The following is a 26875-nucleotide window of genomic DNA, read 5'->3' as shown; positions in this document are numbered from 1 at the left end:
AAAGAAAATCCAATGAACCGATTTTCAGCCACTCGCAAATTCTTCTGATAACATCAAATACATACCACCTAGAATTCCCATTTTGATGGCCGGAATCTGAACGACAAGGTCTTTGAAATGGCTTCCATATCCACGTGTTTCACTGTAACGGCCAAGTCCCACTCTATCCCATTGTCTTCTTCCAAATCCCCCTTCCTCGTCAAACCCATTTGTCAATTCCACTCTTTGAGGCCACATGCTTTGAATTTTATCAAGAACAATCCATGTTTATCACCCAAGATTCGCCAAAGCAACAGGAGTGGCATCTGGGTTCATAGTCTTGTTGTCAGGGCGAGTGTTGATGCTGCCGCCGCCGCAATCAAGCCAGGAGGAGCAGTGGAGAGCGATAAGCTGCCGGCAGATGTGCGGAAGCGGGCCATGGACGCCGTCGACGTGTGCGGAAGGAGGGTCACGATTGGGGACGTGGCGAGCAAAGCTGGGCTCAAGGTGAACGAAGCCCAGAAAGCTTTGCAGGCACTTGCTGCTGATACCGATGGCTTTTTGGAGGTATACAATTCGAGAATTCGAGTTTTTGGTTTTGCAGCTAGGTGTTTACTAGTTGAGATTGTGAATTGAGATTGGGTACTTAATTGCTGATGTTATGTTTGTCAAATTGGACCAAACAGTCATTGTTGTATGTTCAGTTAGTGTTTGAAATCAATTATACCTGGTCTGGTGTTTCAAGAACTGTCATTTGTTTGTGGGTTTTAGCATTTTGTGCTATCTTTGAATAGATTAATTAACTGCATGCAGTGCTTCGAGGCTGATTGAAAAAGACAGTCATTATGTCATAACTGTTACCGGATATGCCTAGTTAGATATTGCGTTGCAAGTGTTTGCAAGAAAAAAAGAAGAAGAAAGAAATGCAAGGGGAAAGGAATATAAGTGGCATTGATTGAAGAAGTGAGGGAGTAAAGGATTGTCAGTTCACAGGGTCATTGGCATTCGAGACTAACTCATTGGTGCAGTGGAGTGATGTGGTCCAAGTTTAAGGGATCAAAAGGATAGGAGATGAACTGCAGAGCATGCACAGATTATAGCATACTCTGTTATTGAGCATAATTGCTTAGAAAATTAGGTATTACTTCATATGTAAAAAATACATTTAAACTTTGGGGATTATGAAATTCTATCACCAGTGCCACAGTGGCTTTGAATTTCACGGTGTGCCTTGTGATCAGTACTCAATCTTCCTATAGAGCTATCAAATTGCTGAGGTAGCTCACTAATTAATTTTCTCAATATATTCAGGGGAAATTTAGGAGTTTGGCCTTTTAAAGCATCAATTTAACCTTTAGAATTCTGAAAGTTTAACCCACCAACCAAATGGTTAAGTATGCAGCTTAGCAATGACGCTATCTTGAAATTTGTACTCTTGATGAATATATGACAGCTCTAAGTAGTTGGTTTTTCATGTTGACCTTGGTTGTGTCTTTGCGGATAAGTTTTGAAGCTTGGTCAAGCATGGCTTATCAATAGAAACCAATGAATAGTAAGGTCTAATGGAGAAGTAGCAAACAACTAAGTTTATAAACAACAAAAAGCTCAGTAGCCTTTATAAGATGGAACTAAGAAAAAAAGAATTTACAGAACATTATCCTTAAGTCCACAGTTTGGTGCCCCATTCTTATTTCTTAACAACTGTTATGTGTCAAACAAAAATGTTTGGTGATTACAAATAATGTATCAGCCTATCAGGCAAGGGTGATAAAGCTCAAAGAAATTTAATAATTTCTACCTGCTACCATGTCCAAATGATGACATTCTTATTAATAACAATGCTGGATATGCTGGGCTACAGTGTCCTTGTTGTCTAGTGAACTACATCGAGCAGAAAAATCTCTTAAATCATGAGGAGCCATGTCTCATTAATAGATTTTCCTAGCTGAAGTTGGAGTTTGCTTCAGTTCTGTCTATTAATAAAGATAACTTAATAATTGAGCTGAAATTTGACTTGTTTTCAACTTGGATCAGCATGAATGATCCACCATTGAGCCATGAGAAGCTGGTTCGGAAGAGAGCAGCTCAATTTTAGCCTTTTACCTTGGTTTTCTCTATGTTTAAATATTAAGTAAAGATTGACAAGCCTTTACTTATCACAAGAGAATCAGCCCTCAGCAAGACTTGTGATTCATTTAGAAAAACTTTGTAGGTTTTTCCAGTATTGGGTTATATGAAGGATCTGCATTAAGGTCTTATCTCTTTGCTCCATGATGGATGAACTTATTAAGCAAATTCAAGAAAAGGTGCCTTGGTTTATATTACTTGTAAATGGCATTTGTCTTGGTAAATGAAATTGTGAAGCTTAGGAAATAAACCTAACTTTTAATATGTATAAAACCACTTAATTAAATCCATAGACTTTACACCTATATATATATATATATATACAAATACAATGGGCCATAGGCCATGGGCTCTATCATAGGATTAACCCTAGACTATAACCATATAACTCAACACTCCCCTTCAAGCTGGAGCATATATATCATATGCGCCAAGCTTGCTACAAATATACTCAATTCGAGGGCCCCTGAGAGACTTAGTGAAGACATCTGCTAATTGGTCATTGGAATTGACAAAATCTGTGGTAATACAGCCAGATAAAATCTTCTCTCGGATGAAGTGACAATCTATCTCGATATGTTTGGTCCTCTCATGAAAGACTGAATTGGATGCAATATGTAATGCAGCTTGATTGTCGCAAATTAATCTCATTTGTGATATCTCCCCAAACTTGAGCTCCTGAAGCAATTGTTTTAACTAGATAAATTCACACGTTGCCAAGGCCATAGCACGATATTCTACTTCGGCACTAGACCTAGCAACAACCTCCTGCTTCTTACTTTTCCAAGATACTAGGTTTCCTCCAGAACACAATATCCTGAAGTAGACCATTTGTCAGAAGGAGAACCTGCCTAATCAACATCAGAATATCCGACTACTCGAGTATGACCTCTGTCCTCATACAATAGTCCTCTACCTGGAGCTCCCTTAATATATCTAAGAATCCGGACTACCGCATCCCAGGGGCTATCACAAGGAGACTGTAAAAACTGACTGAGAAAGAAATATCTGGGCGAGTGATAGTGAGATAATTAAGTTTTCCGACTAGCCTGCGGTATCTTCCAGGATCAGCAAGAGGCTCCCCCTGTCCTGGTAAGAGCTTTACATTAGGGTCCATAGGAGAATTTATAGGTTTACAATCAAGCATCCCAGTTTCTTCCAGAATGTCTAACACATACTTCTGTTGAGAGATAACAATACCAGAGCTAGACTGAGCAACTTCTGTGCCAAGAAAGTATTTAAGTAACCCCAAGTCCTTAGTCTAAAAATGATGGAAAAAATGTTTCTTTAACTGAATAATACCATCCTGATCATCACCGGTAATAACAATATCATCCACATAGACAACCAAATATATACACCTCCCCTGTGATGTGTGTTTATAAAAAATCGAATGATCAGACTCACTACGAGTCATATCAAAGTCTTGAATGACAGCACTGAAACGACCAAACCAGGCTCAAGGAGACTGCTTCAACCCATATAGTGAGCGACGGAGTTTACAAACCTGCCCAGACTCCCCCTGAGCAACAAACCTAGGAGGTTGCTCCATATAAATCTCCTCCTGAAGCTCACTATGTAAGAAGGCATTCTTAATGTCCAGTTGATACAACGGCCAGTGGCGCATAACTGTTATAGAGAGAAACAAACGCACAGAGGACATTTTAGCAAAAGGGAAAAAAGTGTCACCATAGTCAAGGCCATAAACCTGAGTATACCCTTTGGCAACCAAATGAGCCTTGAGGGGATCAACCTGCCCATTAGGACCCACCTTGACAGTATAGATCCACCAACAGTCGACAAGAGATTTCCCTGGGGGTAAAAGAACCAAATCTCAAGTACCATTGGAATGCAAAGCAGTCATCTCATTCACCATTGCTTGTCGCCACCTCGGATTAGAAAGTGCCTCACTAACAGTCTTAGGTACTGAAACAGAGGATAAAGAAGACATAAAACCACAAAAAGGAGACGAGAGACGGTGATATCTAAGAAAATTATAAATGGGGTGAGGATTGCGAGAAGAATGGGTACCTTTCCGAAGGGCAATAGGAAGCAGATCCTCAGAAGGCAAGACCGCGGCAGGTGGATAGACTGGAGCAGGATGTGAGGCAGCAGGAGTCGCTGAAGTAGTAGAAGATGCGGGAGAAGGCGCAAGAGCAACATCTCCACCGGGAGGAGACCGAGGCTGATGACGCTGATGATAAACCTGCAATGGGGTAGAAGAAGGAACATGGAGAATAGGAGCAGGAGGACTCGCGGGAAGAGGGATGGCCTTAGAAATTGGTTGACACTCGAAATGAAGCGAAGAGTAGAAAGGAGACGACTCAAAGAAGGTAACATCCACTGAAAGAAAATAGCGGCGAGTGTCAGGAGAATAACACCGATAACCCTTCCGAAGGCGAGAGTAATCTAGAAAAATGCACTTGATGGACCGAGCAGACAATTTATCATGACTGGGAGACAAATTATGGACAAAACAAATGCAACCAAAGACATGTGGAGGAAGAATATATAATGGTTGATCAGGAAACAAGAGAGAGTGAGGAATCTGGTGCTGAAGAACCGATGAGGGCATCCTGTTAATGAGATAGCAAGCAGCAAGGACAGCTTCAGCCCAAAAGCGAAAGGGGACATGATGATGTAGAATAAGAGTGCGAGCAGTTTCAATCAAATGTCTGTTTTTTCGCTCAGCAACTCCATTCTGCTGTGGTGTATATGCACAAGACGACTGATGCAAGATTCCCTGAGAAGACATAAAGGTAGTAAAGGGAATAGAAAAATACTCAGGGGCATTATCACTGCGCAATACTTGGACAGAGGTATGAAATTGCATTTTGATTTCAGCACAAAAGGATTCAAAAATTGAGAATAACTTAGAACGACTTTTCATTAAATATAACCATGTGCAACGAGAATAATCGTCGATAAACGTTACAAAATATTGAAAACCCAAAACAGACACGACACGACTAGGACCCCAGGCATCGGAATGAACTAAAGCAAACGGGGACACAGCTCGATTATTGACACGCTTTGGAAAAGAAGTGCAAGACTATTTTCCAAGTTGATAAGACTCACAATGAAAAGACGACAAACTAGATAAACTGGGGATCATCTTCTGAAACTTAGCCAAATTAGGATGTCCCAAATGATTGTGGAGAAGAGCAGGAGACTCAGTCACCGAGCAAGCAATAGGCGATGCAGGAAGGTTGAGATGATAGAGACCCTGTGACTCACATCCGACGCCAATCATCTGCCCCGTATCGCGATCCTGGATAGTAACAGAATGATCATCAAAGGTGATAGAACAATTTAAGGCACGCGTAAGTTTACTAACAGAGACAAGATGAAAGGGAAAATGAGGAAGATAAAGGACAAAATCTAAAGGCAGAGAAGGTAAGGGTTTGGCAGTGCCAATAGCTTTAGCAACCGCTTTGGACCCATTGGCTAATGTTATAAAAGGTAAAGAAATAGAATTAGTAAAATGAGAGAACAAATGGGGATTACCAGAGATATGGTTAGAAGCACCTAAGTCCAGGACCCATGGTCCCAAAGAGGATGACTGAGCGAGACATGTAGTGGAATCACTAGAGTGGGCGACAGAAGCAACTGTGGATGAGGTTTGCTGGGACGTCTTATACTTGAGATACTCATTATAGTTAGCCCCAGTGAGAAGGACAGATTGCGGTGGATGACCATCAAAGGACTCAGATCGAGAACCATCAGCATAAGCAACATTAACATGAGGAGGGCGGCCATGCAACTTATAACACTGTTCCTTAGTATGCCCCCACTTGTGACAATAGTTACACTTGGGGCATTTGCCTCGATTACCACGATCTCCGCCCTGTTCACCACTACTCTGAACCTGAGAAGCCATGACTGAATGATCACCTGCAGAAGAGGGAGGCATCGTAGGAACAGATGAAACCTGAAGAAGACGAGAATACACTTCATCCATAGTAGGTACAATAGGACTAGCAAGAATCTGATCACGAACAGGAGCGAGCTCAGGACCAATGGCAGCAAGAGTACACACCATGAAGAACTTATCCCGCTGAGCTAGAGCCTCTGCAGCAGTCTTACTAGCAGGTAACAAGGAGTTAAATTCAGCTTTAATAGAGACCATCTGACCAAGAAAATCAGGAAGAGTCAAACCCTGTTGTCGTAAACTGAGCAGATTAGACACCACTGAATACATGTGTTGAATGTCATTAGTGTATAACGCCTTGGCCTGAGCCCACAATTCACAGCACGTGGTATAGTTAGTATAGATCGGATGAAGAGAATGATCAATTGACTGCCACAGGAGACTGCACAACAGAGCATCAGCTCTCTGCCACTCGGGTTTGTTTGTGGTCACATTCTCGGCCTTGGTAGTTAGATGATCCTGTAAGCCTTGACCCATACACCATAGTTCAACCGCCTTGGACCAAGAGATATAATTGGAACTACCCATCAACTTCTCAGTAGCAATAGCTGGAGAGGGAGACAAAATACCAAAAAAGGAGCCAGATTTACCAGTACCAGCCATGTTGGATAAAAGGGAGCCCTACAAGATCAATAGATCTGAAACCAAAGGGTTAAATAAACCAAAAAATAAAGGCTGGATGATCTAGCACAGAGAACAGGTGCGCTGGAGCGACAGCGGTGGCACGGCAGGCTGCGGCGGTTGGTGGCGACGTGACCGGCGGTGTTCGTTGGTGATGTGGGCCGCGGCGGTGGCAGCAACGACTAGGGTTTGTATGGTGGCTGCTAGGGTTTGTATTTTAGCTCTGATACCATGTGAAGCTTAGGAAATAAACCTAGCTTTTAATATATATAAAATCACTTAATTAAATCCATAAACTATACACCTATATATATATATATATACAAATACAATGGGCCATGGGCCATGGGCCATGGGCTCTATCATAGGATTAACCCTAGACTATAACCATATAACTCAACAAAAACAAAAGAAGGCGTGAACATCATACTCGATTATGAAGGGATACCTTAGAATTCAAAAGTTTCAAGTTAAGTAGGTCTAACCAAATATATGGAATGTAAGTTTAGTAAAAATAAAATATGAATGATGTTCCAATGAGACTTGGAGATAAAATCATTTCAAGAAAAGATCAACATATAAATCTCAAATCAGTTATTTAAAGAATGGGGACATTATTGAATATGTTACTCACAAAACCAAGCTAGAATGGTTAAAGAGAAAAAATACTTCTAGCATGAGGCTCCTCACTTTGTGAGAATCAAGGGAGAGTTGTATCTATAAGCCACATTCCCTTTTCTTTTTTAGAGCAAAAAGGGTGTCCCGAGTGCATGAGGCTCCTCACTTAGTGAGGATCAAGGGAGAGTTGTATTTGTAAGCAACATTCCCTCTGCTTTTTTTTTTTGCAAAGAGTCTATTTCCACATATCAAACCCCAGACCTTTTGGTCACAAAGAAACAGCCTTGTCATTGCTATCAAGGCTTGCCCTCAAATAGCTAAAAGGAAAATTTTATTGGATGATTATAAGACAAGCTTTATTATATGGCACAAAACATGTCCAAAATACTATGCAAAGTAGTAGAATCATGAAGTTGCAGTTGCAAAAGACAACCACAGAAACATTATCATGTTTGGGACATCAATTCAAACATGCTTGGGTTTCAGAAAAATCTAAAGAAAGGTACCTGGGTTCTGCTGAAACTTGAAAGATTGAATGCTTGTTTCTACTGGCCATTTTGGAAGTCTTGGCAATTACTAAGTACTGCTATGAATTGATAGATATTTATATTTTATGTTTTCTTCAATAAAAAACTTCACATATTATTGTATGGTAGAAATTTGTGTTGGCAAAATTGTGATTGTTAAGAAAAATATTCATGTATGGATTTAGAAGCAATCCCTAGTGATATTTTGTTATGTATAGAACATGCAATCAATCTTGCTATTATTTTGTTGGCATTGCTTTTTGCTACCCTTTTTATAGAAGTAAACTATGCTATTCCGTCTAGTTTCTATGATTTCAGGAGTAGATATTTGTTTTTCAAAATTAAAGCAAATGTTGCTTCAGTAGGATTTGAAGGGAAAGCAAAATATTTTTTTATAATTGCGGAGTATTCATATTCATTCTTTGAGCATTTGCTTCAGTATGATTTAGGACTTTTTTCTTCTTTTTTTTTTTGTGGAGAATTGGTGTTTGCATCTAAGCATATTTGGCTAGTGATTGTGAGGCCTCAGTCGTCATTAAGTGGCTGTCCCTAGTATTTATGCTGAAATGTTTAGTAGGGACTGACAAGATTGCTAAATGAATAATGGATATGATACTTACAGAGAAGTTAGATGACTTCCAGGGCTCCTGGGCACTGCATGTGGCTACTGCCTTGGGAAGCCTAGTAATGCAAACTAAAACTATTCCTTTAGTCGTTATGTAATCATTTGATGTAAATTATTTTTATTTAGTCAAACTCACAGGCTAGATTTTCATCTTGCTAGCAATTCTTGCTTGAGTTGTACACATTAAGGTAAAAGCACTTGTTTTGTCTTGCTTTCAACTTTGAAATTCTTGATTTTTTGAGTGGTTCATCTTCAAGGTGGTTTTCAACAGGTATCTGATGAAGGTGATATTCTTTATGTTTTTCCAAAAGATTATCGGTCAAAGCTTGCAGCCAAGTCTTTTAGGATGAAAATTGAACCTTTTCTTGAAAAGGCTAAGGTATTAACTCATCACTCTTCTCTTCAGTTACTTTTGCCGGCCTTTTTTCTTCAAGAATGAGGTATAACTTCCATAACACTGTATCTTTTACAAGAATATAATCTCTTTTTTGGCAGTCAACCGCGGAATATTTAGTGAGGGTGTCCTTTGGAACAGCACTAATAGCTTCAATTGTGATTGTCTATACTGCAATTATTGCTCTCCTTTCAAGTAGAAGGTTCCTTATTCCCCAGTCCATGCTGGTCCTTGCTATTTCAATTGTTCTATGATCCATCTGATTGATAAAGAAGGATGTCTTTGTAATTTATAAGACACTGAAAAGGACATATTTCTTATGTAAAGCTTTTCTTTTATTTATTTATTTATTTTTTGTGGCTACAGTGATGAAGACAACCGTGGGAGACGTGGAGGCAGATCATATGATTCTGGTTTCGCATTTTACTTATCCCCATCTGATTTGTTTTGGTAATTTTTCTATACTGGTGTACATCCTGGCTTTTTTGACCATATTACTTAATGATTTATATAAAGGTCTTGGGTCATTGGTTGAGAGTTCTTCTCAGCCTAATTAGATGCTGGGCATGAATGGGGAATTAATGGGTTTTGGATCATATTAATGAAAGAGATTTGCTTGTGACCAAGATTCTTCATGGATGCTATATTCTCCTGCTAACCTTATCCCCACTATTCTCCTTCTCATGGTAATTGGTTGTAGAAAAATACTTCTTTACTTAATCATCAAAGGATGTACACGTCCCTCTTTTATGGAGGGAGAATGAATATAAGAAAGGAAACAAAGAAGATACAAAGAAAGGAAGGCTACATATTTACAAAGGAAAACAATATACACAAACATTAGGAAACTTTCCTAAGACCAGATTAGGAAGTATCCTATTCTGGTTATAGAAACTTCTAAAGAGGCATGATCTCTTCTTCCCATAACTAGGTTGTCGTATCCTTACCATAACTAGGCTGCCATATCCGCTAACACTCCCCCTTAAGCTAGAGAATGGATATTTGCCATTCTCAGCTTGCATACTAGATCTTCAAACCTCTTGGCTGCTAGGCACTTTGTGAAAATATCAGCCACTTGTTCCTTAGATGAAACATGAGGGATTTGAATGAGGCCTGCATCTATCTTTTCTTTTATAAAGTGACGATCAATTTTAATGTGTTGCGTTCTATCATGCTGGACAGGATTGTGTGCAATACTTATGGCTGACTTGTTATCACAAAACAACCAAAGTGCACCTTGAGTCTTGATCTTCAAGTCCTTTAGAATGATCCTTAGCCAAAGCAACTCACATATACCAAGATCCATTGCCTTGAATTCTGATTCTGCACTTGATCTAGCCACAACACTTTGTTTTTTACTTCTCCAAGACACTAGATTTCCACCTAGGAAAACACAATACCCTGTAGTTGATCTTTTATCAGTAAGAGATTTTGTATAATCAGCATCAGTAAAGCCTCTAACATCCAACTCATTTGCTTTTCTAAACTTCCTTTACCTGGGGTAGCTTTTAGGTAGCTAAGGATTTTCCTTCCGGCCTGCATATGTTCTTCAGTTGAGTTGTGCATAAATTAGCTTATAAGACTAACAACAAATGTGATATCTGGCCTAGTATGGGAGAGATATATCAAACGGCCAACCAACCGTTTATATCTCCCCTTATCAATTGGTTGACTGCTAGGAGATTTTGCCACAATTTGCAATTAGGTTCTATTAGAATACTAGACGTTTTTCCCCCGGTCAACCTTGTTTCAGTCAACAAATCCAAAATATATTTTCTCTTAGATAGAAAAATACCATCCCTAGAGTAGGCCACCTCAATTCCTATGAAGTATTTGAGGACACCAAGATCTTTAATTTCAAATTCTTGGGATAAATTCCCTTTTAGCACCTGTGACAATTATGTCATCCACATAGACTAACAAACTAGTAACCTTATCTTCCCTTAAGTGTTTTATGAAGAGAGTGTGATCACCCTTGCTTTGATTGTATCCCATAGTCTTCATGGCCTTAGAAAATCTGCCAAACCAGGCCCTTGGGGACTGCTTGAGCCCATAAAGAGCTTTCTTAAGTATGTGTACTTTCCCGGCATCTCCTTCTTGAAATCTTAGAGGCAAATCCATAAAAATTTCTTCTTCTAGATCTCCATGTAAGAATGCATTTTTTTACATTAAATTGCTGTAATTTCTATCCAAAATAAGCAGCCAATGAAATAAGAATTCTCATCGTTGTCATCTTTGTCACAGGGGAAAATGTCTCAAAATAATCTATGCCATAAGATTGAGTATATCCTTTGGCCACCAACATAGTTTTATATCTTTTCAATGTACGATCAGCCTTATATTTCACATTGAAAACTCACTTACAGCCTACAGGTATGACCCCCTTTGGGCGAGAAACAATCTCCCATGTCTGATTTTTCTTCAGTGCTCTCATCTCCTCCAACATGGCTTGCTTCCAGTTCTGATCTTTTAAATCCTCATTTGTTGATTTAGGAATGATAATTGAATCCAATAATGCTAGGAAACCTTTGTGACTTGGTGACAGCCGATGATAGGACAAAAAATTAGCCAAGGGATACTGGGTATAGCTTCTGACCCCCTTTCTAACAACAATAGGAAGGTCTAGATCATCACAGATTGGGTTAGAAGGTTCTGGAACAAAAGACTATATAAATTCCTTACCTTGATTAGGATCAGATGGTGATGTTTGCTGAGAGCTTAGAGCGGGTTGTCTCCTTTTGAATACGTAGGGAGATCCTTTAAACCTTACTGGCAGCTATTCTTGATAAGGAATGGCTGGTGCACTGTTGTTTGACTGAGTTTGAGCAGCAGGAGGAGACTGAGGGAACTGAGAGGCCACGGGAAACTAAGAGTGAGATTTGGGTAAGGCTGGAGCTGACTGTCACTATGGGACAGAGATTGGGGATGCTTTTAAGAGAGGAAGTACATCCCCACAGAAAGAAGAATGGTCACCATCAACTCAATTCTCCCCATGGTGTCCAGCCTTGGGTGAAGAAAAGAATGGTGTAGTCTCAACAAAGGTCACATCTTTAGAAATGTAAAACTTCTTGGTAGGGGAATGATAGCATTTGTACCCCTTTTGAGTAGGGGAATATCCCAGGAAAATACACTTTAGCACCCTAGGATCAAGCTTGTCTCTATGTTGCTTGGGAACATGAATGAAAGAGACACAACCAAAGACTTTTAAGGGAAGAGGGGAATGCAAAGTTAGGTCTAGATAATGGGTAGACATAGACTGAAATCGAGACTGGTGATTGAGGATTTTGGTGGGTACCCGATTTATCAAGTATGTTGCGGTAAGAATGGCTTCTCCCCAAAAATGCTTTGGCACATGATGATGATGGAGAGGTGTCCAAGCAACATTAAGAAGATGTCTCATCTTTCATTCAACCACTCCATTTTGTTGTGGAGTGTCGACATAGGAAGACTCATAGACAATCCCTTATTGTTAGAAAAATTGATCCAAGTGATTATTAAAGTAATCATTTGCATTATCATTTCGAAATTTTTGAATAAAACAGTGAAATTGAGTGGAAATTAGCTTACAAAAATAGGGCACAATGGTTCCAACAGCTGCTTTGTCTTTTAATAAGAAAATCCAAGTCATACGAGTACAATCATCAATAAAAGAAATGAGCCAACGAGCCCCAGAACAATTTGGTATTTTAGAAGGTCCCCAAATATTCGAATGAACCAAGAAAAAAGGCTTGGAAGACCTTTTATTACTAGCAGGATAAGACGCATGATGTTGTTTAGAAATTACACATACATCACACTGAAAAGCACTGGGATCTAGAGACTTAAACAAAGAAGGAAACATTAATTTTAAAAGAAGAAAAGGAGGGTGACCAAGCCTATAGTGTTGCAGCCAAATCTAAGCAGTAGGATTAGAGGTGAATTGAGAAGAGCTAGTAACCTTGGACAACTAATTTCCAATAAAGCTACCTCTCTTGTGCACCAAAAAAATACAACCCATGTTGTTCCCTAGCAGCACTAATCATCTTGCTTGTCTTCAAAGCCTGAAATTCACACATATTAGGGGAAAAAATGGCAAGGCAATTCAAGTCATAAGTGAGCCGATGAATAGACACAAGGTTGGTGGATAGGTTTGGAACATGCAACACATTTTTGAGAGTAATATTGGGACTAAGGATGATTGTACCTTGACCTTTAATGGAAACTAAAGTTCCATTGGCAATAGTAATCTGTTTGGAAGTGATAATAGGCTCATAAGTGTCAAAAACAAACTGATTAGGGGTCATATGGTTAGTCGCACTAGAATCAAGGATCCAAATTTCATTTTTATCAGTTTTAGGGACAGTAAAAGAGGCAGAATGTAAACAATTACCTTGCTAGGCAAATGCACAGTTTCCATCATAGATAGTCTTGAGAAAAGCCTTCAGTTTGTTGATTTCCTCAGCATTAAGTTGAGTAAGATCAGAAGTAGAAGAAGATTTTGTCTTACTAGTTATGTCCTCCTTCTCATGCTCCTTGGTGGAAACATAAGCCTGATTCTTTTATGCCATGCTTCTAAAGCCTCCCACCTTGCTTAGGACAACCTCTTTCCCATGGAGTTTGAAACATGTCTCTCGAGTATGTCTAGGTTTCTTACAAAAAGTGGACCACAGTCCCTCACGATTAGTAGGTTTATTTTTTGATTTGCCTGCCTTAAATCATGTTTCTTCCTTTTTATTTGAAACCATGGCTGACCTTCTGTCCCTATCTCATTGAGCATAACCCTTCTCCTATTTTCCTCACTTCTTACAATAGAAAATACCTCATTCAGGGAAGACAACTTTTCCCTATCAAGGATCTGAACCCTTACTTGATCAAATTCATTATTAAGACCTGCTAGAAACTCAACAACTCAATCCCTCTCAAAAATTCGGTTAAGAGTGGTAGCATCAGTGTTGCACACCATTTTAATTTCTTGGTATTGGTCGAGTTCTAACCAAATCCCATTCATCTGATTAAAATACTCAGTCACAATTAAAAAGGCTTGGCGAGTATTGTTAATCTTTGTCTTAAGGTCAAAGATTACTGAGGCATCTTGAACCTTAGAGTAGGTTTGCTTTATGGTGTCCCAAATTTCTTTAGCAGAAGCTAGAAACATATAGTTTTTATTAATCTCGGGTTGCATGGCATTCCATAGCCATAACATGATGAGGTAGTCCTCTACGTCCTAGGCTGGAAAGGATGGATCAACAGCCTTTGGTGGAGGAGAGGTGAGGTGTCCAAGCTTCCCTCGACCTTTGAGTATAGTCCTCACTAGCTGTGCCCATTGTAGATAGTTCCTACCATCCAAACGATAGGAAAGATGCACCCCAGGTAGTTCTCCAACTCCAGCACTCGCCCCAACTCCAGCATCGGCAATCTGGTCCATCGGTGATGACTCTCTAGTTGTCATACCAAGTGTGACTTCTGAAACTTCTAACATGGTGAGTGATCGGCTAGATGGCAATGAAGGACTAAGGGATCTAGCCAAAGAAAAAACAGAGGCGAGAAGGGTAGAGGCGGGTCTCTAAGAGACCGATCTGAAGGGAAGTAGTGCCGTCTAGACTAAGGGCAGCATGGATGTGCAATGAAGGCACGGTTAGGGTTACGGTGCAAGGAGCGGCTCTAATACCATATAGAAAGTATTCTTTGCTTAATCATCAAAGGATGTACACGGCCCTCTTTTATGGAGGGAGAATGAATACAAGAAAGGAAACAAAGAAGATACAAAGAAAGGAAAGCTACATATTTACAAAGGAAAACAATATACACAAACATTAGGAAACTTTCCTAAGACCAGATTAGGAAGTATCCTATTCTGGTTATAGAAACTTCCAAAGAGGCATGATCTCTTCTTCTCATAACTAGGCTGCCGTATCCTTACCATAACTAGGCTGCCATATCCGCTAACATTGGTAAATTGGCATTTTTTGGCATTTCAATTAGTCTGTTCAATTGGTATTAGAGTGTGGCATTTTGAAGTTGAGTTTGATAGGTTTTAAGTCTGTAAATTTATCTGGGTAAAGGTCAAAATTTGAAGTAGTTACAGTTTTAAGTGGTATAAAATTCTCATGCATACACATTTGGGATCCTGAACTTCAGATTGTAAGGAATTAAGTGAAATAAGTCTGGCATTTTTATTCATTATGTCTGGCGTTGCTGAAATATTTTACCATGAGGTAGGACATACTGTTAGGAGATTATCTGTATCTAAAATCACATATATTGGAAGCCACTTTTTATTTTAAAAGGAGCCTAGCTCTCTTTTAGATATTAATGCTGGTTAAGATGTGATCAAGATAATCATGGTTGACTCTTTGAGATAACAATAGAACATATGCATAGATGTTTTTCTTAGCTACGTGGATCATATGATAGTTCGGAGTGGCTCCTACTGAAAACAAGATGCGTGAAACACGATTAAAATGCTTTGGTCATGTGAGAAGAAGACCAATAAAGGCTTCTATGAGAGTGGATGGATTGGAACAAGGAGCTAGAAAAAGAGGTAGAGAAAGACCAAGAAAACCTTAGTGAGAGACACTTAGGCATAATATTTGTTATAAGTGCTTTATAGAAGATAAAGCCACAAATAGAAATGATTAGTGATCTAAAATTCATGTAGTTGACCCCACATAATGAGATAAAGACTTGGTATATTATTGTTGTGTGCATCATATGAGACAACAGTGACAAGATATGCTTAATTAGAAGGACAAAGCACTGAGATAATAAATCTTGATTGAAATCCAAAATGGAACCAGTTATGGATATGGAAGTCATCTCCTTTGGTCCTGCCTTGGCATTTTATTCTAACCTCTATTTTCTTTGTTTTCAGACTTCCCCTATTTTGGCGCACCTCATTCATAGTTGTGTTTATATACAATCAAGCATGAGCTTCACCCTTGCATTTGTAAAACATGCAATGGCTTTTCTTTATAATTTTACTATTCAGATCTTTAGGGTACCACGAGGATGTCCATCATTTTGTTCAAAGTGGGTTCCACCACAGACATTGATATTGATTCAAAGTGGGTTCCAAAACATGCAAGGTGATATTGATTCATCTTAAGATGTTAGTTCTAATTTTAACGCTTATGATGCATGCATGGGCCAATGCTCTTTGTGTTGGTAAAAGTTAGAGCTGTAAGTGAGAGAATTTAGGGTTGATTCTTAGAGCCAGAGTTTTGGATTGCTTCAGTTGATCTCTTCTTGCATCCATAGTTTCAGTGAGTAGTAGGAATTTACCCCGTTTTGTCCTTAAAAAGATTGTACTTGAATGCAAACTAGTCAAATAAACTGATCCTGTTATGTTACATACCTGTCTTCGCTTTCTCATGTCGTTTTGTTTATGATTCTTAACCTTATGTGATCTTTGGGCATCTTCTAGATTTATTATTCATCTAAGCTATTACTTAGGGAATCTATATGTTTGGTCTTTAGTGTATTTACTAGTCCTAGAAAATGGTAGTTATGTAAAACCTGTTGGAGAATGAAAATGTGCTTCTTTTCAAGTCGTGTTAGTTTTTCTTTTTAGGTATTGGGATCCATATTACTATAGGAGGCAAAGAATACGGGCAGATGGAGATGGGATGAACTTCATTGAATCTGTAAGGGATATATCGAATTTTCTTTTTTATGTTTTACTAGTTACTACCAACTTAAAGACAAAATATGACTTAACCTTTGAATGTTTTCTAGGTTTTCTCATTTGTGTTTGGAGATGGTGATCCAAATCAAGGTATTGAAGAAAAGCGGTGGAAGTTGGTAATAATTGAGCACTGAATTCAGTGGTCCGTTGCTTTTGATGTTCCTGTTTCAACTTAGGGGTTTTGTTTTCCCATGTTTTCATGTGGCCATTTTGATCCATGTAACTATTTTAACTCTCTGAGAAGCATCCTCATTGGTCCCTAAATCCTTGTTGATTATTGAACTGAAGTGACAGAATTAGTCAGTCTTATTTATCTCTTCTGACAATAATATTTTGATATATTTCTTTTCTAGTTTAAGAGAACCTTTATTTCCTTCAAGCAGGCAGATTTAAAGCCTTTCTGTTTAGGCAAGGCTTTACATGAGATTTGATGGACACTCATGTGAATGAGCTTTATTTGTAAGGTGGTGTTTAGTTCAGTGAAGTGCTGCATTTCCTTGGGAATGTGTTTAGTGTATGAAGGAGTAAGGAAATTTGAAGGACCAGTTTTCCTTGATTAATTATTTTGTAGCCATTTTCAGAAGAAAAGCAGGGGTCCATAAAGTTTCTGAAATTTTATTTTGGACTTAGGTTGGTGCCCAGAAAATTTATCTTGAATTTTTAAAGTGTCTTATAGCCACGCCAATCATATTTGTTGATACATATTCAAAATGCAACTTATATATATTTTTAGAGCTTTTGTAGGATTTATCCATTTCTACATATCATGGGTGTTTTGGGATAATTACACTACATATTTGAGATCCCACAATTTTTCTAAAACATTAAGCTATATTAGGAATCAGGCTCAATCATGTACATCAAGCTGTACATATTTCCCTTACAGAAAACTTTGTCTGGCATGACAGACTAAACCATGGTGTACTGATAAAAAAGAATAAGAGTTCATATTAAACATGAATGATGACTAACCAAACTTTAACCTGGAACCTCTTGGAGGCACATAACCAAAGTGCACCAACACAAACAAAACAAGAATGTGATAGGCCATTGGTGTACCGGACCTATCAAAGAAGCTGCAAACATGGAGGATAGAATAGGGAATCAGCACATGCAGGTGTAACAACCAGCATGTGCGTGGGGGGGGGGGGGGGGGGGGGGCAGAATTGTAATCTGCACGCTAAGGAAATAATCAATATGTGCAGGGGAATTCGGTTAGAGAGGAGCAGAGGAGAGGTATAAATAGCTGAGAAGAAGAGAGAGATAGTAGGCTGATTTTTGGTAGAGAATTCTGGAGAGTGAGGGCCTCTCAAATGCCCTGAATTGTTCTCGTTCTTTGCTGGTAATTTCTAAAAGCTATTGATATTGGGTCACAATATTGGATAACTATTGGGCATCTCATCAATTTGGTATCAAAGCACTACTGATCCTCATGGTGAACTTAACGGAGAGAGTGGGTGATTTGGAGTTGAAGATGGAGAGCATGTAAAAGGGAGTCGAAGCGATGAGAGGGGATATCTAGGAGATGGAATGAAATGTGGCAATGATGGTCAAACAATTCGCCTTTGTGCGAACGAAATGGGACGAGCAGGAGCAAGAGAGGAAGAGTAAGTCTAGGGAGGGACAAGGACCTTCGGAATTCACCTTGGATTCCGAAGTAACCCCTGGAATTGTGGGTGGCCGCAACTTGGAAGGAGGAATCGGGGGTGGGTGCCAGTCGAAAATACAAGGAAGGAGGCTGGAGATGCCCATATTCAAAGGAGAGAACCCAGATGGGTGGATTTTTCGAGCGGAGAGGTATTTTGCGATCAATCAATTAACAGAGGAGGAGAAGATAGACTTTGCCGCACTATGCTTTGAAGCTGTGGATCTGGCTTGGTTTCAATGGGAGTTAAGGCGAAGAGGAATTCGGAGTTGGGAAGGCTTGAAGCAGGGAATTCGGGGCAGGTTTCCCTCCACTCAAGAAGGGTCGCTGGAGGAGCGTTTCTTGGCTCTTCAGCAAGAGGGGACTGTCAAGGAGTATAGGTTGATGTTTGAGACGCTGGTTGCGTCTGTGCCGGATGTTCTTAAGGCGCTTTTGGAAGGCCAATTCCTAAACAGTCTCAAACCAAAGATAAGAGCTGAGATCAGGGTGCTGCAATCCCGGGGGCTAGATCGGATCATGACAGTGGCTCAAAATATTGAGGACAAGAACTCAACACTTCAGAACTGCTTCAGGGCAACAGGACCACCAAAGAGTGGGTACCCTTCGGCACCTTCGATCACCACCCGGATGTCCTCTGTACCAGCGAAGAGTTCAGGTTCCTCCCAAAAATCCGTGACCCAAACAGGACCCCGGTTTCACACCTCTGGAAGTGTCAGGAGCTTCCCTTTTAAACAGCTTAGTGAGGCCGAATGGAAGGCCAAGCGTGAGAAGGGCCTTTGTTTTCGCTACGATGAGAAGTATTCGATAGGTCATAGATGCAAAAACAATGAGCTTCAGGTTATGATGATCCATGACAAAGAAATAGCAGAGGCTGGATGAGAGGAGGAAACATTGGAGGGAGGTGGAGAAGAGTAGGTATGTGTGTGGGGGGGGGAGTGATCGAGCTATCCATGAATTCGATTGTGGGATTGACTATACCACAAACGATGAAGCTAAGGGGACACATAGAAGGGCAACCGGTAGTGGTTCTTGTGGATGGAGGAGCAACCCACAACTTCATAGCATCCGAGTTGGTGCAGCGATTAAGTTTGCCGAGGATAGAAACGGCTGGATATGGGGTGATAATGGGAATCAAGATGGCTGTGCAAGGAGCGGGAATTTCTAAGGGGGTGAAACTAATCCTTGGTAACCTGCCAATAGTGGAAGATTTCCTTCCACTGGAGCTAGGGAAGTTCTGATGTCATCCTTGGCATGAAGTGGCTAGCTATGATGGGAAAAATGAGCGTGGATTGGAGAAACCTAACCATGAAGTTTCAGGTTGGTGGAATGGCTGTGACTTTGCAGGGTGACCCTAGTTTAAGTAAGACGTTAGTCTCCCTGAAGGCTATGATGAAGGCATTTAAAGAAAATGGGGAGGGAGTACTGTTAGAAATAGGAAAGGTGACTGCCAAGCTCAATGAATTGCAGGTGGGTTTGCCTCAGCGTTTGGAGGAAGTGTTGGCTGAGTTCGAGGGGGTTTTTGCCAACCCGAAGGGATTGCCACCCACTAGAAACAAGGATCATGCCATCAACCTCCTACCCAACACTTCTCCAGTTAGTGTTCAACTTTACCGCTACCCTTATCTTAAAAAAAATGAGATCGAGAAGATAGTGCGTGAGATGTTAACAGCTGGAATTATACAACCAAGTGTCGGCCCCTATTCTAGCTTGGTGCTGCTCGTGAAAAAGAAGGACGGAGGGTGGCGATTTTGTGTAGATTATCGAGCCTTGAACAAGGTAATGGTCCTCGACAAGTTCCCAATTCCAGTCATTGACGAGCTACTAGATGAATTACATAGGGCTATTGTTTTTTCAAAGTTGGATCTCAAATCTAGTTATCATCAAATTCGAGTCAAGGCGGGGGACGTTCCGAAGACTGCATTTCGAACACACAAGGGCCATTATGAATTCCTCATCATGCTCTTTGGATTGACTAATGCACCGGCCACATTCCAATTCTTAATGAATGACATATTTAGGGAGTATTTGAGATGATTTGTATTAGTATTTTTTGACGATATATTGATTTACAATCGTGATTTTGAACAGCATGTGCAGCACTTGCGCTGTGTTCTGAAGGTGTTGGCTGACAATCAATTGTTTGCAAACAAGAAAAAATGTTCATTCGGGCAATTGGAGGTTGAGTATCTAGGCCACATCATTTCCCAACAAGGCGTGTTGGCTGATCGCTGCAAGGTGCAAGCCATGATAGATTGGCCCACACCCAACTTTGAAGGAATTGAGGGGGTTCCTCGGTTTCACGGGGTACTATCAGAGGTTTGTAAGAGACTATGGCAAGATGGCGTGGCCCCTCACGGAGAGATTAAGGAAGAATAATTTTTTCTGGGATGAGGAAGCTGAGTAAGTCTTCCAACAACTCAAGACAACAATGGTATCTCTTCCGGTTCTAACACTACTGGATTTCGATCAGCCATTTGTCATTGAATCTGATGCTTCAGGGCAAGGATTGGCGGCGGTGTTAATGCATAATCACAGGCCCGTTGTGTATTTCAGTCACGCTCTTAAGTTGTCAGAGAGAAAAAAATCACTTTACGAAAGGGAGCTGATGGCCATGGTGTTTGCAGTTCAAAAGTAGAGGCATTACCTTTTGGGAAGAAAGTTCGTTGTGAGGACAGATAAAAAAAGCCTGAAGTTTTTGTTGGAACAACGATTGGTGAGCCCGGAGTATCAAAGATGGATGATGAAGTTGATGGGGTTTCAATTCGAGATACACTATCACCCCGGGTTAGAAAATAAGGTAGTAGATAGCCTCTCTAGAATCAGTCACTCGACAGCCCCATTAGCCTTAACGGTTCCGAAGGTGGTTCAACTAGACCAGCTGGCCCAAGAAGTGGAAAAAGACGCCTGCTTACAGGGTATTATAAGGGAGTTGCAGCATGACCCTTTTTCCCGATCAGATTTCCAACTTGTGGATGACCATCTCCTTTACAAGGGGCGGTTGTTCCTGCCTAAGGGTTCTTCCCTAATTCCATTATTACTCCATGAGGGTCACGATGGAAGTGTTGGAGGCTATTCAAGGTTCTTGAAAACGCATAAAAGAATTGCAGCAAATGTGTATTGGCTTGGCATGAAGCGTGACATATGTCAATATGTGAGCAGCTGTGACGTTTGCCAGCAAAATAAGTATGAATCCTTAATGCCGGGGGGACTTTTACAACCTCTTCCTATTCCAAATCAGATTTGGGATGATATAGCCATGGATTTTATTAAGGGTTTATCAAGGTCGGGCCATATGAACTCTATACTGGTGGTGGTGGTGGACAGACTCTGTAAATATGGACATTTCATTGGTCTCAAACATCCATTCATAGCAGGAGGAGTGGCAAGGATTTTCAACAAAGAAATAATGAGGCTTCATGGCATGCCCCGGTCTATTGTTTCGGATAGAGACAAGGTATTCATGAGCCGTTTTTGGGAGTTCCAGCTCCAAGGTGCTAAACTTAATCGCAGCACGGCCTACCACCCGCAAACGAAGGTCCTCAATAGGACCCTAGAGACGTACTTACATTGTTTTGCATCATCAAAGCCTAAGGGATGGTATATGTGGTTGTCGTGGGCTGAATTGTGGTATAACGCCTCATACCACACTGCTTCAAAGGTAACTCCTTTTCAAGTAGTGTACAAGAGGGAATCGCCAGCCTTGATAAGATTTGACAAGGGAACTACTCCCGTGTCTACAGTGGAACAACAGTTGATGGAGTGGGATTAAGTTCTAGAAGAACTCAAGAACCAACTATCAAGAGCTCAAGCTATCATGAAGAAGGGAGCTAACCAAAAAAGAAGGGATGTTCAGTTTGCTGTGGATGACTTTGTCTATTTGAAACTAAGGCCATACCGAAGGAAGACACTGCCTGTCCACCCTAATGAGAAGCTGGCTCCTAGGTTCTATGGGCCATTTGCAATTGAGTAGAGGGTTGGTCTAGTGGCTTACAAACTAGTGCTACTGGCGCATTGCAATATTCACCTTGTTTTTCATGTGTCACAGCTAAGAGAGGCAAAGGGAGGGGTGGGAGCAAGAGTGGAGATTCCCCACCAGCTGAGTGCAGACCTAGAAACGAGGGTTGAACTAGAAGTAGTGCTGGGAGTTCGGCCTGAAAGGGGTACTAGTTTTCGTGGGTTGGATGTCTTCATCCAATGGAAGGGTTTACCCCCATTAGAGGCAACCTGGGAGCCCTACAACATGATACAACAACAATTTCCTACTTTTCACCTTGAGGACAAGGTGAAAGTGTGGGAGGGGAGTAATGATAGGCCATCGGTGTATCGGACCTATCAAAGACGCTACAAGCAACAACAAGCATGGAGGATAGAATAGGGAATCAGCACATGCAGGTGTAACAACCAACATGTGCGTGATAGGATATTGATAATAGTCTAGCTTGAATTACTTGTATTACTGATAATTGAAAGGAATTACGAGGCTGCAAATTAACAAAATGAAAGAAAATTGGACATTTGAGAGGTCCACGCTCTCCCTCTATATTCACCAAAATATTCCCTGCCTTCTACTCCATTTGCTTCTCTATTCATAGGAATCTATTGCCCACACATGCCCCCCCCCCCCCCCCCCCCTTCGCTCTTCCCATTCTACCCCTTAACTGAATTTGTTGTCTGTACATGCACCAATTGGCCTTCTCCCATTTCAGTATCCCTATTATGCCCTTATTTCTTACGTCTTTGGTAGCGGAATGTTATGGGCTGCCTATTAGTGCACAGGGGGGGGGGGGGGGGTAGAATTGTAATCCGCATGCTGAGGGAATAATTAGCATGTGCAGGGGAATTCGGTTAGAGAGGAGCAAAGAAGAGGTATAAATAGCTGAGAAGAAGAGAGAGATAGTAGGCTGCTTTTTGGTAGAGAGTTCTGGAGAGTGAGGGCCTCTCGAATGCCCTGAATTGTTCTCGTTCTGTGCTGGTAATTTCTAAAAGCTATTGATATTGGGTCACAATATTGGATAACTATCGGGTATCTCATCAGAATGCACAACAGAGAAGAGTGATTATAGACAAATACATATAACAGGAACCAGGCAAAAGCTTTATTTGTTAGGAAAATAACATTATACAGCATATGCATATACTTTTACCATCTCTGTTCATGTTAGATCTTAAAGTTCTGAGAATTACTATGTCTGTGTGTATGCATGTGTTCTATCTTTGTCTCCATCTATTTATCTGCTTCTTAGGCTGTGGCTGTTACTGCCACGTGTCTGGGCGAGATATTTGTGGCAACATAGTCGGACCACCTAATTATTCTGCATGCATAATTTGTGTAATTCACACAGCTTCCAGTGTAGACTATTATGAAGGGCTTAAATGTTCTGTTACCCTGAGTACTTTATTCTTTTAATCACGTTGGTACTTGCGTAGGACACATTGTTTTCATTATTGACCTGATGTTGCATTTCAGTTCCTTCATTTCTTGTTGCACAATGACCACACCACTAAATAATAGGATGTACTAAATGCTTGAAGATGTCTGCTATAGCAAATTGAAAGGAAGCTGTTTAGTATTGGGACCATATTTCCATTGCCCTTAATGACCTGAGAGTGAGGAGCAGGTCTCTCTCTTTCTCTCACATTTATAAGAAAACTTATCCGAGTTGATGCATTTATATATTTCTTCTTAGCCAAACAAAGTAGATACTGTCTCATTTTTAGCATATCAATCTTATCCAAGTTATTTTATCACTCTTGTACTTTTGTTCCTGCAGTGGTCAGGTCGCTGTCAAGCTTATTGCACCTCAACTAAATTAATAAATTATTTAATAGCATTGTAGGATATGTAGTTTCCAGATGGTGCAGATGGTCAATCAATTTTTAATAAATCAAGTTTCTTATATGTGAACTACTAAAGAATTTAGGATGCTGCTCACAAAAGCTATAACAAGCTAGTTCATTCACTTGTTTGCTACTGTGACTTATATTTCCTCATAATATGTCTTTGGCTTTCCTTATTCTAGTCCGGGATCTTTTATAATCCTTGTCTACTGATCAGTCTTTCCTTTGAACTCTATATGTAGATTGGAGAATATATAGCATCAAATGGCGGTGTTGTCACAGCTGAAGAACTTGCTCCCTATCTTGATTTAGACACTAGAAAAGAAACGGTACTTTCGTCTTCATTATGTACATTGTCATAAAAAACCTAGCTTATTTTACTCGTTCATTTTCGATTCTTGTTCTTGTCTATTTCTACCTGGGAATGATGTTCAATATATATTTTCTCCTATCTTACTCAAAAATGTCTTTTATCTAGTTGCAATGTAGTGGAAGAATTTTTGCATGGGCTTTGGACTATTCAAAACTTATTAGGAAAAAGAAAATGAGCTTAGATTCGAATAAGTAGCTAGTTATGATAGCGGTTTTAGTTTCACAGTCCTATTGTTACCACTCTTATTTTTTTCAGTGGATTGCCATACTTCAAATGTTCTTTTAATCCCTTCTAACTTATTCAAGGTGACCTGACCAATGACCACTGAAAATTTGAGATTGGGGCTTTATAGTTAGGCCTGCAAGAAAAAAATTAATATTTTTGTTTAGGATTAGATTTATTGCTGGTATCTTCAAATATCTTGATTTTTTTTATTTTTTTTTTTGGTGTTGTATGCATATTGTGTTTTTATTTTATCTTATTATCTTCTTTTTTCCTTTTTCTGTTCTGTTTGTCTTTTATTGTATAAAAATATAATTTATGTGTCTAGACCTATACAGCGTATTTTTCTCTCAGCCTGTTTGCAGAAGAGCCTATTCCTATTGACCAAGTGAAAAATCTTTGGCTCAGTATGTATGGTATCAATAATTCTTATTGTGCTATTTCTTACTTTGTTCGCTTGTTGCTTGTAGGGTGATGACTCATTCATCCTGCCTGTGCTTTTACGTTTTGATGGTCAGCCAGAAGTAGATGATGAGGTGTGTTAAATTGCTATAGTTTTTGTAAAGAATTGAACTAAGGGTTTCTGTATACTTTTGTAGCTTTTGTTTAAGCTTGTTTATTTAGTCTTGAAATGAGATATACTTCTAATTTTTTGTGGTTTATGAAAAAGTGCTTAAGAGTTTGTCCTTTTTCTTAAATTGCTTGTGAACACATTGTTCTCTCATTTAAAGCCCTGTCATTCCTTAGTCTCTCATGTAATTGTTGTTTCCCCTACTCGATCAACTTGCTAAAATTGTTTGAACAAGTTCACATGAAATAACCAAAATCTGTTGTGTTTTATGTAGTCCACGTGTCTATTTAGCCCTTAAATTCATTAGCTGTTGCACAAATTGAAGTTTAACCTCAAGGTTGAACCTCATGCTTTGAAGCCCCTTCCTTCACAAAGCTTTGGTATTCATTTTGACAATTGTCTACACCTTCCACCAATGCCCTAACTTAAATTTTTTGTGAAACTTTAACTGCATTTTATGTAGGGAAATATTCTCTACCGATTTCCATCACTACAACGAACAGCTTCCCCACAGAGGAATGCAAGGAGGGAATATGTTGGGAGAAAATGGGCTGATTGGATGGAAGGGGTTGAGAAGTTTTTTAAGGAGAAAGAATGGCAATTCAGGTTACTAATTTGCTAGATTCTTTCATATTGTTACGATCATGTTTCATATGGAACAATTCTCTCAAATGCTAGTATTCTCTGTGCAGTAAAACTAGTACGTCTGAGAGGGCAATGGTCATTGGACTGGGAGGACTTAATTTCTTTGGGGTCATTGTACTGGGTACCATGCTGAAGTATGTCTCTATTCACAGTGCTTCTTAGCTTCTGTATTTTCTCTTTAACTATCTAACAGCTGTTCATTTATATTTGCTTGAAGGAATACTGGAACTGTACCAAGTGGATTTCTTACATTTGTTTCTGACATATTTCCTTTACTTCAGGTGGGATTTTTTGTTTTATTTGTTAAAATAATTCACTTCTCTGAAGAGATGTACCCCTATGGGTTCTTTTTGCAATTATAGGTTTTCTTAATCAACATAGCTACTACACCTGCTTTTTTCTGGAATGGCAATCATATTATGCTTTATAAAGTTGAGAATACCAAGAACTTTTCCAGGGAAAAAGAAAATTCTATGTGATTAACTTAGTAGATAGGAGGTACACCTTCACAGATCTATATCTCTTTTGAGTGTACATTTAGAAATTGATTAAAGCCTGAGATGGTTGAATTTAACTTACACTGCTGCCACTTGATTTTAGCATGTATACTTAAGGCGGGCCTCTCTTGGTACTGGGTACAGGTGCCTTTCCCCTGCAGGAAATTTTGGATATTTATTTGCAGTAACCTGCACCTGCTGAAAGAATACACTGTATAACAGTGATGCTTAATTAAGATACTCGTGTATGGATCATTTATAGAATAATGTTGTAGGAAGAAAAGGGAAGGCATTCATGTCAGACCAATTTATGTTTCTTTTCCAATTAAAAGTACAGTATCGTCATTCTTTTGAATATTTTCCTTGCAAGGTCTTGAAATTTGTGTGTTACTGAATAAAAAAAAAAGGCATGCCTGGTGTGTATGTTACAGTAGCATTCTCCTGTCGTGCACTGAAACACGTTGTGTGGATTTGAGTATGGTAACTTTCTTTTAGAAACCTAGCACTTGATCTGCATGTGAAGAAGCTTTTGGCTGTGTTTTTGGATCTCAAGTTAGAAGTATAATTTTTTCTGGTTAGTAATAATATCATTAGAAGAG

The 26875-nt window shown here is 39.7% G+C and overlaps 1 protein-coding gene across 1 annotated transcript in view; it reads left to right on the top strand.

Moving 5' to 3' along the window:
- The window catches only part of LOC127786927 (uncharacterized protein At5g03900, chloroplastic), a 30265-nt gene continuing 3390 nt past the window's right edge, over positions 1-26875 (top strand). Inside the window, exons 1-11 of the mRNA XM_052314708.1 lie at positions 1-546; positions 8700-8807; positions 8924-9024; positions 9189-9272; positions 16372-16444; positions 16536-16601; positions 24211-24297; positions 25034-25099; positions 25598-25740; positions 25827-25913; positions 25997-26060. Of these exons, the coding sequence (XP_052170668.1) occupies positions 118-546; positions 8700-8807; positions 8924-9024; positions 9189-9272; positions 16372-16444; positions 16536-16601; positions 24211-24297; positions 25034-25099; positions 25598-25740; positions 25827-25913; positions 25997-26060 (1308 nt within the window). The 5' untranslated portion in view covers positions 1-117. The remainder of the gene's footprint in view (positions 547-8699; positions 8808-8923; positions 9025-9188; positions 9273-16371; positions 16445-16535; positions 16602-24210; positions 24298-25033; positions 25100-25597; positions 25741-25826; positions 25914-25996; positions 26061-26875) is intronic.

The sequence above is a fragment of the Diospyros lotus genome, chromosome 12, assembly GCF_014633365.1.
Source record: "Diospyros lotus cultivar Yz01 chromosome 12, ASM1463336v1, whole genome shotgun sequence".
NCBI lineage: Eukaryota > Viridiplantae > Streptophyta > Magnoliopsida > Ericales > Ebenaceae > Diospyros > Diospyros lotus.
Note: the sequence above shows the minus strand (reverse complement) of the source record. Positions and strands in the feature narration are given on the sequence as shown.